Source organism: Juglans regia, chromosome 10 (assembly GCF_001411555.2).
Source record: "Juglans regia cultivar Chandler chromosome 10, Walnut 2.0, whole genome shotgun sequence".
Taxonomy (NCBI): Eukaryota; Viridiplantae; Streptophyta; class Magnoliopsida; order Fagales; family Juglandaceae; genus Juglans; species Juglans regia.
Window position 1 is genome coordinate 6,983,731 of NC_049910.1, and position 16,830 is coordinate 7,000,560.

General features: G+C 35.6%; 2 protein-coding genes across 3 annotated transcripts; both read right to left on the reverse strand.

The window, feature by feature from the left end:
- Positions 1–1,089: 1,089 nt before the first annotated feature.
- Positions 1,090–5,435, reverse strand: LOC108983396 (aspartic proteinase Asp1-like). Of its 2 annotated transcripts, XM_018955006.2 has the most exons (8): positions 4,720–5,435; positions 4,485–4,599; positions 3,714–3,937; positions 2,674–2,898; positions 2,436–2,574; positions 1,883–2,080; positions 1,711–1,780; positions 1,090–1,435 (listed from the first exon to the last, which is right to left on the reverse strand). In XM_018955006.2, exons 1-8 carry the CDS (start codon positions 4,938–4,940, stop codon positions 1,323–1,325), a joined length of 1,305 nt encoding a protein of 434 aa, XP_018810551.2. In that variant the 5' UTR covers positions 4,941–5,435; the 3' UTR covers positions 1,090–1,322. The 2 variants fall into 2 exon arrangements, with proteins under 2 accessions (XP_018810551.2, XP_035550582.1); XM_035694689.1 differs by having other exon boundaries at positions 1,136–1,435; positions 1,711–2,080.
- Positions 5,436–6,908: 1,473 nt separating this feature from the next.
- LOC108983395 lies at positions 6,909–15,978 on the reverse strand. The gene is made up of 7 exons (XM_035694688.1): positions 15,884–15,978; positions 14,710–14,775; positions 12,823–12,981; positions 12,282–12,736; positions 12,074–12,185; positions 11,250–11,978; positions 6,909–8,214 (listed from the first exon to the last, which is right to left on the reverse strand). The coding sequence occupies exons 2-7, from the start codon at positions 14,770–14,772 to the stop codon at positions 7,258–7,260; spliced, it is 2,475 nt and encodes an 824-aa protein (XP_035550581.1). The 5' UTR covers positions 14,773–14,775; positions 15,884–15,978; the 3' UTR covers positions 6,909–7,257.
- Positions 15,979–16,830: the final 852 nt, after the last annotated feature.

Consider the following 16,830-nt stretch of genomic DNA (forward strand, 5'->3'; position numbering starts at 1 on the left):
CATTCGTCCTGTGGCAGGCTCTGATACCATGAAAAAATTCATGGGCCTAACTCATCTCATAAAACCAGTTCTACAAGAGAGGATTGCTCATTGCTTATAAATATGTCCAAAACCTTATCCACACTCACTTCTCCTCTATTTTCTCTGACAAAAAAGAGAGAGAAGACTCTTGGTAACATGTTGAGATATTGAATATCTCCAGTGGAATTGTGCTAACAAAATTGTTAATTCCGTATGCGATGATGATTATATTGGTCAAGAGGTCAAGAATCTCTCATTCCTTCCATCCTTTTGGAACAAAAGATTGATTGTATTTGTTAAAAGTAAAAAAAAAAAAAAAAAAAAAAAAAAGAAAAAAAAAATTAAAATTAAAGAAGTCAAGAACCAGAACGACAAGTAAAGGTGTAACCGGTCCGGTTTTGGATATATTTTAAAATCAAATCGGTATACATCGATTTTAAGATTTGAAGAACTAATACTACATTGGTTAGACCCCTAAACAAGTACTTCTGGTTTTACCTGTTTCGGTCCGATTTTTCCAGTATATTATATATATAGTATATAGTATATAGTATATATGATATGTTATATATATATATATTATAGTATATAATAATATAGTGATAATATATTGTAGTATATTATAATATATATTATAATTATATTATAGACTATAGTGATAATATATAATTATTTATATAGGATTTGAAAATTTAATGTTATTTTAATTAGTAATTTAGCATATAATACAATATTATTTTATATATAATTATATATATTAGATATAAAAATTATATATAATATATAAAATTATATATAATATTCAAAATTATATAAAAAATATTTTATATAATATAAAAAAATTTTAAAAAATATATATATTTATATGAACTAATCCGATGTTAGAAAAATAAAAATCGGAATTGGACTAATTTTGACCGGTCTTGAAAAAAATAAAACCTATACCGAACTGAAACGATTTAGAACCGGATTGGACCAGTGCACCATTTTTTTTTTCACCCCTAATAACAAGAACTTCAAAATAAAAAGTAAATATGTATGCATGAGAGCTGTTCCAGTTGAAATATGGGGGAAATTCTTGGAACACTCTTTCCCACTCCTTAAAAAGTTTTCCCTAGTTTAAAGTAGCACCGCATGGATGGTAAATTTTATTGAATTAATCAACAACTATATCTGTAAATTATTAATGTTAAAAGATAAAACCTTCTACCCTTTTTACCATATACATAAACTAGTACACATAATTATTTTCTTAGCCATATTTACATGTGTGATAATAATGAGAAATTGACTCATTATTTTCACCAAATCCTAACAGTTTTAGGTTTTGGAATCCGATCACACTTGTCAGACACCCATCCAATCAACTGCTTCTCATTGTCATAGACCACCATCTTCCCCAGCATTGATATGTCTGTTAAAAAAAAAACAATAAAAAACGTTTTAAGTATGGGGATGTATGATTTTATGATTGTGGTAGGGTAATGTTACATACAGTCGTGAAGTGTATAAACGTCGTGCAATCGTTTTGAAAAAAGTGAGATCCACTATTAAAAAAATAATTTTTTTTATAGAGGTTCCATATTTATTAACTTTTTTTCAAAATGATTGTGCGACGCTTGCACACTCACGATTACAAGTATCATTTCTGTTTTGGTAATGCTCCATGACTTAATGACCAGCAATTACCTCCAATGATGTTCAGACTCTGCCCTACTTCTGTTCCATTTAGAATTCCCAAGCACACGTTACCCATAGACTGCAATAAACATGTTGTTTGAGTGTTTTGATACACAGTGACTTGCTTGCAACTGAGACATAGATCGAAAAGAACAAAGGAGAAAAGAAAGGTGGGACTTACTGAGATAATCAGATAAGCTTCTGGGGGGATTGCAAAATGTTTAGCTTTCCCACCATTGGCAAAGCTCAATGCTAAGGGCTTGAAGTATTTAACCACATCTTCTATGCTTTTGAATCGTCTTCGACCACTCCAACAGTATGGGAGAGTCTTGTCATCCAATGCTTCTCTTAAGTGCTTTCTAGGTAATTCTCTCTTCACCTACAACATCATATAAGCAAAAAAATAAAAAAATATATATGATTTTTACTGATGTTTAATGTAAAACTAACTTTTTTAGTAAGAACAACAACTATGGTAGCAAAATCTTGGAACGATCATTTGGTGAATGGTAAAATAGAAATATAGCACCAGTGTGAGTACAACACAACCATATGATATAAGAGGAGATGAAGCATCTATTCTCTATTAGCATTCAGGAATTGTGCAAGTAATTCAGAAATTCTTGAAAAGATTAGATGTAAGAGATAAACTAGAGCCTAATCCACATCATTAGTATGAACGTTGGGTGCTATTTTAGCTCTAAAAGATTGGAGAAGATACAGATTTCACTCACCAAAGAAGTTACTGCTTCATAAGCCTTGGAAGTTAGGTAGGTGTAGGAGCTCCCACTATCAAAAATTACAAGTAAATTTCTAATTTCAGTAGGCTTCCCTCCAAATATCAGTTCTGCAAACCCCGGTGAGTAATGTTCGCTGACATATATCACAAAAGAGTGTGATAAGAAGAAGAAAATATGAAATATAATGAGGAGTTTGTAAATTGAACAGAGGTGATCCAGAAGGGCTAATTACGGATGATTGCGTGACATTGATGTCCAAACCACACGTGAAGCATCATAAAGGTCATTCCCAAAGAAGAAATAGCCTCCGCCTCGGCCACTTAAACAATGTCCGACGACATTTCTCACCAAACCTTGACTGCTAAGTTGTGATATAATGCTGGACTTTCCCTTGCCAAGGCCAAGCATTCCATCAGAGGGATGAGAAAATAGACTGGGACTCTGATCATATCCACATCTGTAGACAATAGATTCAGAACATTATGATCACAGTGTACAGAAGCAACTAAAAAACTCATGATTTGTGCTTACATGAATTACATATCGTACACCTGAATAGTAGGATAAGAATGCTTCTCATTTAGCATCTAGTAACACTTGGTTATAATTATAATCCACCATCCAAATATACCTTTAAAAACTACATGTCAGGATCACATCAGGCTTCTGATTTATCATGTATGGGTGCACTTGAAGACATGGTGGGGATAGTTAGCATAGTTAGAGGGGACAGAATAATTTAGCATAATGTCATGATCGGTTATCAAGTTGAAACATAGCCAGAAATAGCATACCCAAATGAATTTTAGCCTAAATTTCTACATTTATTCCAGTTACACCATCCCTGAATTCTAAACAACCACTATTACATGAACCGGGAAAACATGAACAGAAAATTTGCTTGCAGTTTACTGCTGATTGCTACATTTCTCTGTTTTTAACAAGATAGCTGCCTTGAGTTGAAAAGAGCCATCATGGACTAAAAGAACTCAGAACTCAGATAAAAGTCACATTTGGAAATACAGTTATAAAGATTAAACATGCTATTCAAATTATTTTAGTTAATATTTGGAAGTGACATTTGTCCTTGAGCACCTTTCACATCATAATTTGCAACTTAGTACAAGAACAGTTAGAAAAAAAAAAGTTGATGTGAAAGGCTTGCAAGAAAAATTCCATTTAAAGGCATGATTCTCCAATATTACTTCAAGAAAATTGAAAAATTAAGAGAGTGAAAACAATTGAGATCAACAAAGCAAGCAGAGTAACAACCCAAGGGCTAGATGAGGTCTAAGGAGTCCTCCATTTGTTAAGTTGAGGGAAAACAAATCCTTGACAAGGAACCCCATGGATGAAACGCCATCTGCATAATCAATCTCATAGTCACATTGTTCTGGGGTTTCGCATTTGTAGTCACCGGTTGGGTGCAAGGATTTACAAAGAGGGTCCTTACAGGCTACCAGATTGTTAGTGTGCCTGTAAGGTGGATGGGGAGCCTACAAAAAATGCAGAAAAATAAAATGAATTTGCTGTTGTTAAGAACTATTTACTTGCACTAAGATACACGGGCATTTAAAACACTATTGCATCCGGGATAATATGAAACTTTCAAAGACAAGAAATAGAGAAGGCGGTGATGATGTTAAAATAAAAATATTTAACATACAGTATAATATATATATATATATATATGTAATTACTTTCAGAAACATTTGTTTAGATCTCATATTCGGGGCCAGTTGGCGGAAGCCATCCATGTTAACAATGTATATTGAATCATATCAGTAGTAATAAAGAAAAATTGCTCAAATTTGCACACAGTTCTGGTGTTACATGCAAGTTATTCGATGATATGAAAATTTCCTCTTTTCTTTTTATATTTCCATAATTTTAATAAGCATTAGCGACCACAAATTAAACCCCCTGTCCACTTAATGCCCGTGAGTCATGACAGTTATAAAACTTGTGCGTGCTGGATGAAAAAGCTATGAAGAAGTCATTTTTACAAGAAAAGAGCATAGAGGACTTGTCTTGAGCATTTACCTCAGTGCACTGAACACAGGGCTCGCACTGGAGCCATGTGAGGTCACTGCCGGTATCAGGATCAAGGAAGTATGGCTTTGATGGCTGTCCTATGTTGAGAGTAACGTTATAGAACCTGCACAATACAACAGAAGCGTTAAATTCAACAGATTGCTGGATATGGGTTTAGAGTCTTGACACATTAAATGGAAAATTCTGAAAGCGGGGAAGAATTATATAGGAAGTATGTACGCACCCAATAGGATACACGTTCCCGTCAACGGGGAGCACAATGGAGGAACCAGCTCGATTGAGCATCAGTGACGACGACGCTTCCGTTGGTAGCATAGACTTCCTCCTATGATACTGCTGCTGCTGATCAAAGTAAGAACCTGATGACGATGATATCTCGCATAAACTCAGCGCAAACACCAGCACTTGCAGCAGCAACATCACCCCCACCTTCTCTTGCTTCATCTCTCCCGTTCTCTCTGTGTATACTCTTTCCCTCAGTTAGCAAATTATGAGAAAGAGCGAGTTGTAATGACCGAATCTGTGTTTGATAGAAATAGAAAAAATTACAGATAAGATGGATCAGGATCAATGAATCGTACGTTCTTGGAGTTTTGTGCATGAACCCAGTTTTATATTTTGAGGTGATTTGTGGGTGGAAAGCTATATACTACTTGGGTGTGGATAAATGGGTCATCTAGTTTTAGGATATTAGCATTACTTCTGATCAAAGGATGGATAGGTATTGCTTGGCGGTTGCTCCCTTAACTCTGTTTAATTGCCATTCTTTTCTTTGCTGTTTGGTTTATTAAAACACCCTTTATTGGACTAAAAAAGAAGAAGAAAAGAGAAGAGATTTCTTCTAATATTCTTTATTCCTTCCCTCCTTTGAGATCGGAGGATTGTATTAGTGGGCTTTTGAAAGTAGTTTTGTTTCATAGGAAAAGAATAAGTCAACAATTGTTTATTTTGTCTGCACAAATTAGAAAGGTAGAAATAGAAAGATGAGAAACCTCAGAATTAAAAAGGTATAAGGGTTTCAATGTTGAGAAAAGTACTTCCAGTTGAAATATGGGAATTTCTCGGAAACTTCCCTGTGCATAAGCATTCTCTCTCTCTCTCTCTCTCTCTCTATTATAATAGCACATGCAGGAAAAGGAAGCTTCCATCCTTGATGCATGGGAGTATCTGCTATACCTTTAAACCTTTATACAAAGACAGGTATTACATGCTCTTTGCAATGTTAAGCGTACGATACCGTATACATATAAACACACACTCCAATATCATTTTCTGGTTAAAATTTGGGGAGGGGAAAGAGGCCGCCTCGTTTGTTTTTACAATTCTTTTCAATTCATTTTATTTCATCTTATCTAATCATTATAATTTTATCAAATTACCACATAAAATAAAATAAATAATTCAACTTTTTCAAATCCTAAAATATTAATAATATTTTATTCAACTTTCAATTTTAATCTCATTTCATCTCATATGCAAAAATTAAGGAAACTCGTTAAACTCAATGAAAAATTAATATTGATGCTAAACATGTGATACATTTGAAAAGAGCAGTACAGACATCAAATTACTCTTGATAACCAACAGGGCAAAGTAATAAAGAATTGAAGTTTGAAACATGCTAAATATGTTATGAATCCACCCAGAGTATCCAACGTAATGATGGGAAATCTATCCATTTTTCCACTTTTATCCAACTTTATGCTCATATAGAAGCTTAAAACGAAAATCTGATCATCATGAGGCCTCCTCGTACTTGAGTAGGAAAATAAACAAGTCACAAACGAGCAGCACTCAAAAAACCTTCAGCCTCTTGGTCAAGGGGTTATTAATTTTTCTTTAGCGTGATGATATTTTTCTGAAGTCTATTGTGGCAGGAAAAACAGCAAAGTCAAGGCCTATCAATGATGAAATTGTTCAACTATCCATGGATCTAAGGACCAGCGCAGCAGCATCAGGTACGAATATAGCAGGAAAGATGGGAGTACTGTTAGAATATATGCTCCTTTCAGGAATCTAAGCAACATATTTGTATTTATGCACATTCATCAAAAGGAGGAAAAAAAGTATAGGTGTCCGTCCTCCTCAAAGCATAACACCCTTCACCAATTTCACAAGTTACATGTAAACCTCTTTGACAGATTAAGCAAAAGGCAGGTGAGCCCTCTAGAAAGTAGAAAGGGATCAAAGACTGCACTAGCACTAACACGGCCTGAAAATCTTGGAAGATTTGCCTCTCCTTCATTCACAAGCTAAGCCAGCATAAGTTTACAGGAGCTTATTGATAGCAACAAACTCTCAGCGAAAATCTAATGCAAGATGTTATTCCATTTGGCTTTGATCCTTGAAATGCAAAGTGAAACAACAGTAGCAAAAATGACGAATCAGACAATGTTAATGTATGTAACGATTACACTAATATAATATTTCTATCATTGCAGCCATCAAAGACTTCATCACACAATCATCTTTAACAACTCGCTACTCTTAACATTACTATTAAAGAGAGAATGGATAGATATTTCTTATGCACATCTTCACTAGAAGAAATAAAAACTGACGTCCGTGATTCTACAAAAACAAAAAAACCCATCAAATGCTAACTCTAGTAACAAAATTGCAAGTTATAATGCTAGTGCTACAAAAACAGAACATTCAAGTAACTATTGTTACTATCCAGATATTGCTGCAGTCCACTTTTGAAGGCCTTTCCAATGCTTCACTTGCTTCGGTTTGCTATTCAAGGACAATGGCTGTCTCATCATGATTTCTGCTCCAACCTCCTTTTCGGAGGCCTCCCTCGTCCTCTAGGTTTTAATCGCTCCTGCAGCTGTGAAGGTACTGATGCTTCTTCCATAGTTGTAGCTAAAACTTGTTTTCGTTTGGGAGGCCTCCCTCGACCCCGTCTGTCAGGCTGTTGCTGCTGCAATTCATTGTGTTTCTGATTACCCAAGGGTATTGACACCTGCAGATCTGCATCTGCCTTTGACATGGTTGTAGGAAGCTCTGTCTGCCCTTGACGCTCTGCTATTTGATGATCATTTTGGTTCTGAAGCACTGTGGGCAGTGCTACCATGGCAGTAGTAGTAGGATCTATATCTCCCTTTGACTTAGGAGGCCTCCCTCGGCTTCGATGCTTTGGCAGCTGAGGCCCATGATGATGCTGATCATCTGAGAGCAATAATCCCCCCAAAGCCACTTGCAAATTTGGCTTAAATTTTGGAGGCCTCGCTTGGCCTTTGCGCTCAAGTTGTTGCTGTTGATTGTGCCAATTTTTTGAAGGCAATGAATCCCTCACGGTATCATTTACAGCCTGTTCAGGTTGGGAAGCACCTTGGCTTTGATGACTTAACTGCCTCCCCTGGTCTAGATACTCCAGCTGTTGCTGCTTACAGCGATTCCTATGTGCTAGGGGAAACAACGGCATGGCAGTTTGATCTTCACCGTCGTTTTGTCTGTGAGGCCTTTGCCAGCCTTGGCCCTCCTCCTGTGGCTGTTGCTCATGACGATGCATATCATGTGAGGATAATAAGTCCCCAATTGCTGTCTCCTTTGCCTTTAACTTTAGAGGACTCGCTTGATCTTTATGCACTAGTTGTTGCAGCCTGTAGTGATGCTGCGAGGGCAATGATTTTATAATGGCATTATCTACTGCCAGTTCAGTTTGGTATGCGTCTTGGCCTTGAGTTGGTTGCTGCTCCTGCTGCCCGTGCTCAAGCTGCCAAATATAAATGAACTTGAAATTATGTTTGGCATATTCTATAGTTTCTTTTGAACTTTAACTAAAGATTCCAATCTGTGGACTTTACTATTACATCGATCATCAATGGGCATTAGCTAAGAGATCAACAGAAGCTTTTAAATGATGTCATATTGCACTCAAGTGCCTTTGCCTAATTACAATCATTTCCATGGGAAGCCTGGAAACGAAGTCATGTATCTTCATTGATTGTTATATTAATAATATGTAATATTTTTGGTGAATTATTGTACACAGTACGTGGTGGGGATGATTGACAGTAGCGGACTATTAGGTTATCCTGATAAGGAGTCAAGGAAGTGACTCTCATAAAATCTCGGAGGTGGAGTCTGAGCCCCAATGTATTCTATACTCGTACTAAATATGAATAGCTAATGGCTATAGGAAAAGAAGTCAAACATCATTGCCACCAAGCATTAAAAGTACCTCTGACTCACCACCATTGGACAGCTGATGGCTCCAGGCAGTAGCTGTCTTTGCAGTTGTCGCCATGTCTATGGCTTTATTTTATCAATTAATTGAACTGTGAATTCAATTACTTATTTGTTTCATATTTTTTGTGTCTTTTTTGATAAGCAAAGACATCTTTCACCAAAAGAGGAGGAAGCTCAAATACAGAGTATATCAAAGCTGCCTGAAATTCAGAAGTTCTAAAAATTCAAGTTGTTAAACAGACATTGCCTACAAAAAACCATACAATCATTTTTTTTTATAGGTAGAAATCCATACAATCATACAGTGAATTAGAGATTGATTGAATCACAAATTGGTTTCAAATGGAAAATATGGTAAGTAAAACATCCAATTCTTAATATAAAATATTTTAAATACTTTGCTTAAGTCCTGCAAATCTCATCGAGATGTTTAAAAACTAATATTTGTTATTCTGTTATATAACCTCTTGGAAAATCACATAAAAATTCGTGTCAATATATATCTTCAAAGATAATATTCTATCTTGTATTTTATAGTATCTAATAACGTTTACTAATTGGTTACAAATAGAGTATATATTTAAAAACAAAATTTGAATTGGTCACAAATAGAGTAAGAATTGGTCAAAAAAATCTTGAATTGGTCACATCTCGAGATGGCACAATGTGATCTAACCCAAACAGGCCAAAGATCATGTTCCATAATATATACTAGCTAGCTCGCAATTGAGTAGAAAAGATGATACACTATTTCCCCCAATTTCCTTACACATGTAACACCAATCAACTACTACAACTTGCCACTTCCTCATGTTATCCACATAAAAAAACTTCCATAAAGCTGACGTCCATACAAAAATTACTTTATTTTAAGTCATTTAAAAATTATATTTTAAAATAAAAAATATTGATTAAAAATAAAAATGAATAAATTATTAAAAGATATAAGTTGATTTTTTCAACTTTTTATTATTTGTTCTTTTTTTGCTTGAGGAATTATTCATTTTTTTAATATTTTGTTTTTTAAGAAAACTATTTTTCTTTTTCTATTTTTAATTTTAAAAATATATAACATTTTTATCTTTTTCGCCTTTTTACTTTATTGAAAACTTTCTTATATTTTCAATTTTTATTTTTGAGCAAGGGTATTCGATGACTATTGGGGTAATTGTAAATTGGTGGTCGTTTGATGGGTGGTTGTGTATTTTCCCCAAAAGGAAAATTTCTCAAAAGACTAGGGTTAGCTTAATTGGGGCAGTTTACCAAAGATAAATGCAATATTGTTTCTGTCAACTACTAATATCTCATGCCACCAAAAAAAAATTCTCGAACCAACAAGTTTCACCAAGAACCTGTATATCAGAATTTCTTATTCCCACAAGGTTATCCAGCAACAAGTTGACTTACTCACATATGTACTCGGATCAATTTACTTCTCTCAAAACTTCTTTAAGAGTATTTTATCTGCAAGTATTTGATGGGTGAAATTCTCATGCAATCAACAATAGGATCCTAAAACTCTAAAAGCTTATGCCTCATGCCTCAAGAGGATTATTCCCTGCCTCGTATAGTTGGGGATGGGTCTAGAATTAAATTCTGGAATGACTTATGGTGTGGAGATTGAATCCTCAAAGAAGCCTACCCAATACCATACAACATTGCACAAAGAAAGGCGGCCTCAGTAGCAGAGCTTATGGATCTCTCTAGTGGTTCACCCCAATGGAACATCATTTTCCTTAGAGCTGCCCAAGATTGAGAAATTGACACATTTACAAATTTCTTCAATCTTGTACACACTTGTAGTATGCCTGGAGGAGCGGATAAGATGATATGGTCACCATCCAAGAAGGGGAGATACAATGTACAGTCGTACTATAAATCTCTTATGACACACTCTACAAGAACATTCCCATGGAAGAACATATGGAAGACTAAGGTCCCCCTAAAAGCTTCTTTTTTTGTATGGACAGCTTCGTTAGGGAAGATTCTCACCTTAGATAATCTAAGGAAATGCCACTTCATTGTATTGGATTGGTGCTACATGTGTAAGAAAAGTGGTGAGTCTATGGATCATCTATTATTGCACTGTGATGCAGCCATGAGTTTATGGAACGATATATTCGCGAGAGTGGGACTCAATTGGGAAATGCCGAGAAGGGTTGTTGAATTTTTGGCCAGTTGGCAAGGAATCCAGGGTAATTCTCAAATTGCAGCTATGTGGAAGATGATACCGACTTGTCTATGGCGATGCATATGGATGGAGAGGAATGGATGGAGAGGAACGGTTGGAGCTTTGAGGATTGTGAACGGACAAATGGATGAGCTTAAAACTTATTTTCGGCACACTTTATTCCATTGGTCGATTGTAATAGACTTTAATGGCATGAACGTACATGATTTTCTTGTATCTTTAGACAGTCATGCCTAGGTGTGGCTCTTCTATATGTCCCGTGTACTTGGCTTCGCCTATTATCAATAAAATACTTATTTACTGATTATTCCCTATCCTCGTAAATAGCTCTCTGTAAAGAAATCTGGACAAATTTTCATTTCTTTTACCTGGTAATCATGTGCCTTTCCCTTGCCACGAAGTGTAGCTTTCAGCTGCTGCTCCTTTTGACCTGATGGCTCCAGCCTTGATGATTTAAGCAACAGGGGACCCCCTGAATATGGAAGCTCTAGTTGCTCTACATACCCCAGCTCCAGCGAGTCTGAGAGTACATCAAGAGAATTCATAATTGGTAACAACTCCAATGGCATCGGGTGGCTGCAAAGTTCTGAATGGTCTTCAGGAAAGTCCAGTAGCTTCATCCCAAGCTGTCCTGAGGCCACGTTGAGAGAAGTTCTTGATATGGACGCCTCTTGCTCAACATTTTCTGTTTCCGTTGCTTTTAAACAAAATTCTAATACTCTCTCTGAATCCTGAAGCTCTTGCTGCAGCTCATTTTTGAGACGTCTTGAATTTGTTAGCACATCAGAGGAAGTTCTTGTTGGTTTTGTCTGGCATTCTGGCACCTCTTGCTGACCACAGAATTTTTTAACTTGCATTTTCTTTTTTATAGATTTCTCCTGCAATGTTTCTACTTCATGCCGTGGAGGCCTTCTTTGATTAGAAAACTCAACTTGCTGCTTGTGATCGGGCTTCATTAGATTTTCCTTCTCTTGTTCTTCCATCACAGGTTTTAGAGTGTCATGCTTTGACACCTGACTGACACTTGATGAGTTAATAATATCCATCAGATGTTCCTCAATCTTCTTTGTCCTCTTCAGCAATTCTATAAACTTATCCTATCATTCGGAGTGTAATTTAGTAAAACCAAAGCTTTGATAAGATGAATAGAAAGTGGTCATCAAAATATTCAGACACACTTCTTAATATTTACCTTTGAGAGAAGTGATGAGCCTTCATTTTCCAATCTCCAGCCTGCAAAATAAGAACTCTGGGATCTCACAACAGCTTCACCATTCTCTGGCTCCTTGGATAGGTTCAGATTACTGTTTATTAAACAAATAAAGGGGGGGCTTGTAAAATCAAGAATACAGACAAAAAAGGGCACAACAAGCATAAATAATAAATTGAAAGGGGCAAACCTAAGGCCAACCATCTCACTCCTCCCTTCAGTTTGCAGCTTATTTTGTTTCTCAATAGCTTCATTTTTTTGCCATTGTAGCTCAATTAACTTTTCAATTACTAGAATTTGTTCTTCTTGTAACTGAATCTGTTTTTCAATATAATTGGCGTGTGGCACTGGTTCACTTCGTTCTTCTGCAGGCTTTTGTTCTTCTATTGGTTTAACTTGACCTTCAGCTCCATTCAACTGCCAGCGCTTCCTTTTCAGAGAATTTTTGTTTCCCGTAGGCAGCATATAACAATTTTCAGAAGTTTTAACAATCTCTCCACTCTCACTAAGCTTATTCAAATGATGCCTCAAAAAACTTGCATGAGCCCACGGCAAATCCTTAACATCTTCCTTAATAAACTTTGATATTGCTTCCTCAGTTGAGCCCTCTTCCTCATTCAATCCTTCAATTGCTCTCCATATCATCTACACGAATTCACATGTAAAGGCAGGACATCTAAAAATCATCAGAGAACTAATGGAGAGCACAATCAAAGAAAAAAGTATAATACCAGAGCATAGGTGGGATGATCAGGAGTGTGCAAATCAGAGAGTTTCTCGCAAACACATTGTTCAATGTGCTTCCTGAGATCTGGTCTGAGGGTATTGTAGGTGTATAAACTTCTATACTTTCTCATTGCAGCATCAATGATCTTGTTTAACTTTAGTCTCTGTGCATGGCATAAAAAATATGTTGTCATCAGGGGTCTTGGAAATATGTGTAAACCCAAAATATAAATTAGCCCATATAACAGTTCAACAATAACTGATTCAGCCATCTGTATGAATGGCTGAGCCATTTAAATTATCTAAGCTGTGTCATAAAAATAAAGCTAAAGGTTAGGACACACACTGTGTACATGACAAGTGGGTCTTTTTATTGGATAACAAGGCCCTTAATTAATGATAGCATATTAATGGAGATGAATTTAGCAGGAAGGATTAAAATCATTTGTGATAGATGCATCATGAAGAAGCAATTTAATATGAATTTACATCTTACTTGTTCCAACTCTTTCTAGTTCAGGCTAGACTCTTTCCTATAGGGTTAAAGGCTTTTTGCCGATTAATATTAAAATACAAATAATCTTACAAACTTCTAAAAATATCGTGAACTTGTGATACCACATTGCTTTAAAACCAAACCAAAAAAACAAAAAAAAATCAAAACACAAATGCCTTATGGGTAAACTTGAGATAAGGGAGAGCATCAAGTATATAATTTTGGGGAAAGCACATTTTGTACTCTCAAACTACCGACATTTTTTCAATTTGCACCCCCAAACAACAAAAGCCATCAATTTTCACTCCAAACTAACACTTTTTGGAGTTTACACCATCGATTGTTATCTCACTGGCAAAATTGTGCCACAAGTCCTATTTTTCATTGATCTAAACAGCCAGATTTAAATCAAGGGTGTAAAATTGTAAATTGCCAAAAATTGGTAGTTTAGGGCCGAAGTTAAAAAATGGGTAGTAGTTGGGGAAGCAAAATGCACTTTCCCATATAATTTTTAAATATAATTTCTGATTACCGTGCTCTTCTTTCTCCAATGATATGTGTTTTCTACCAGTTTGGAGTGTGGCTGGCAATGTGACATGGGTTTACAGGTGTTCAATCTGCCCAACCACCACTTTATTGACAAGGAACACTGTGATATCATTATAGCCCATAAACACGCAGAGGCTAAATGAATCCTATGTATAACAAAATACAAATATTCAGACCATTGACTGAGATCAGAATTAATGAAAGCGCAAATTCGCTCTAATCTTTTCATTCTTCTTTGCCACCCCAATGACAACTTTTCCATAGAGGGAATTGGAAAAAAAAGAAACGCTACTAATGTCAAACATATTTTGAGGAAATTCCCAAATTAAGTTGAGTTATTTGCGAGTATATAAGGATTATGAAAGAAAAGGAAAATCTCTTGAGTATATAAGGAAACAGGTTAACAAAAATATGTTAGTAAAAGGAATGAATCTGGAGGAGGACTAGCCCAATCAACCCCAGGAATAGCTCTACCAACCAAATGGACTCTTCATCTCCAATCTCCAAATACAGCTTCAGGAGCAACATTTTCCCAACCAATGGGCCCTTTAAATCCCGTAATTTTTAGCCATACAGCCTTGTCTTTTAATCTTAGGCACAATCCAAATCCAGTTTTATACAAATTTTCACAATTCTGGGCATTTTATCAAAGCATGAGTTATAACAGCCACAATTTAGTTATGAATATGAACTTGCACCAAAAATTGAAGCAAGCGACCCAATATAGAATTTACATAAATGTTTGTATGCCTGTGTGTGCGTGCATGTACAAGGGGCAATTTAACAGACCCAGAAATAAAAATCACATGTAGAATAATTGCACTGAATTGGACAGGGAGAAACCTACATGATACGGGCCCCCATCAGTTTCCGCCCCTGCTTTTGCTTGTTTATTTTCTGCGTTCTGCATTGACTGTTAAAATAAAAGATAATCCAATATGATAAACTTCAAACCAAAAGACAAAGAAACCCGGAAACAAAAGGAAAAGAAAAAAACAAGAATGAACATTATCACTCTGATTGTTAAGCAGAATCAGAACTGAACTTCAGACTGTTAATCCTAGCGTCAATTATTTATACAAATTGGAATTCTCGATCAAAGTTAATAATTTTGATCAATTGGATAACATATCTCAAGTGGACGACCATACTTAGAAAGCGAGATTACAGTCATTATTGCGGAGCGGAGCGGATCGTCACAGCGTTCAAGAAGGGTTCCAAGGTTATTTGAAAAGGTTTGGTTTTGGTTAAGGATGTTCGTCCTAGGTTTTTGTCGGTTTTCGGGTAAAGGAATCTACTGTGCCGCCGGCTGCATCTTATTCCCAAGTCGTTCCAAACGGCACTTGGAAACAGAGAATGGGAAACAAAGGTAGTTTCAGCTGGGGTTTGATGGCAATAATCTGTATCTTCGTAGGCCCACGAGTGGCTTCAAGAAAGGAAGAGGAGGGCGCTGATGGAAGAAACGCCATGCACCTTCCCTTGCTCCCATTGATTGTGGTAATCTTTCCTAAAAGCTTGGTATTTAACACATCCTGCACACCCTCCACGTCTGCAACGTAAATTGTCATTTTTATCATAGCGGGGGGGTGAGGAATGGCTGCCAACGGCTCTGAAGCTATCACAATCAAACTGGAGCTATAAAGATCAGAGAGAGAGTGTTCCGAGTAAAACTGGAAGCCTGGGTTTGATTTTCATAAGGGATTTTAGGGCCTTTTGGTTTACGTTTGAATTTTAGTTTTCCGAAAAACAAAGAGGAAAAATGAGAATGGCGAAGTCTCAAGTATGGCAATCAGTTCTGCTATGGTGTACGTCTTTGAAACTAATAAATCGAATACCACAATCGAAAATGCATTGTATGCAACTGGAGCTATAAAGATCGGAGAGAGAAAGAGACCAAATTCTATTCGGGAAAATTCATTAATGCCATGCCCAGAAATGCCATGCGGCTGTTCAATCCTTTCGTTCTTGAATGGCAAAAACTGTTTAGATCAGAGAGAATTAGAAAGGAAAATTATGATTACCTTCCTCTGCCACCAACGGCTAGAAGTGCTATGCGGCTGTTGAAGAAGAAGGAAGAAGAATAACCACTGGGTCGGAAATGCTATGCTATGCCCAGAAAAGCTCTGTGACTTCTGTTTGTTTGTTTGTGTTTGTTTTTTTAATTATTAATAAAAGGCTCCACGTCACCACCTCCACGTTGAACTGTTCCTAAAATCTTGGCAAGTCTGTTTAATTGAATATTTGGATAGAAGATACGTTTTTTTCTTTTTTCTTTTTTTTTATTAGAAAATACGTATTTAATATCATGATATTGGGCCATGCAATAAATAACGTCATAAATGATTTTTAAGTAATGGTTGAGAGATTATTAAATAAATAAATTTTAAAAAAAATTGATAAGAATACAACCACTATATCAATATGTTGATAGAAAAAATAAGAGTAATACTATTATATTCTCTAATTTATATCACTCATTTTATATCTTTGATGTAGTACACGTGGTGCCACGTGATTTATTAAAAAAATTTCAAATACAAATATAAAAGAGTAAAAGGAATCTAAGATTTTAATCTTTTATCTTTTTGTATTTTCAAGTTCCATTTTGTTTTGAATATATATATATATATATATATATATTTTTAAGTTTTTTTTTAATAAGCCACATTGCAAGCCACATGGGTAAGGTGAGTGATATAAATTATGGAGCATAGTAGCATTACTAAAAAAGTAATAGAAATAAGTAATGTTAGATACAGTCTTAGAGTGTGCAAGTTTCATACACTCTCTTTGAAAAAATAAGATCCATTATTAAAAAATAATTTTTTCTTATAGATCCCAAATTTAATCATTTTTTTCCAAAAACGTGTACCGGAGATTTGCACATTGCAAATATCATTTCTGAATAGGAATATCATGAATGAAAAAAAGTATTATATTTTATAATGTTTTCAAAGAGTTTTGATTA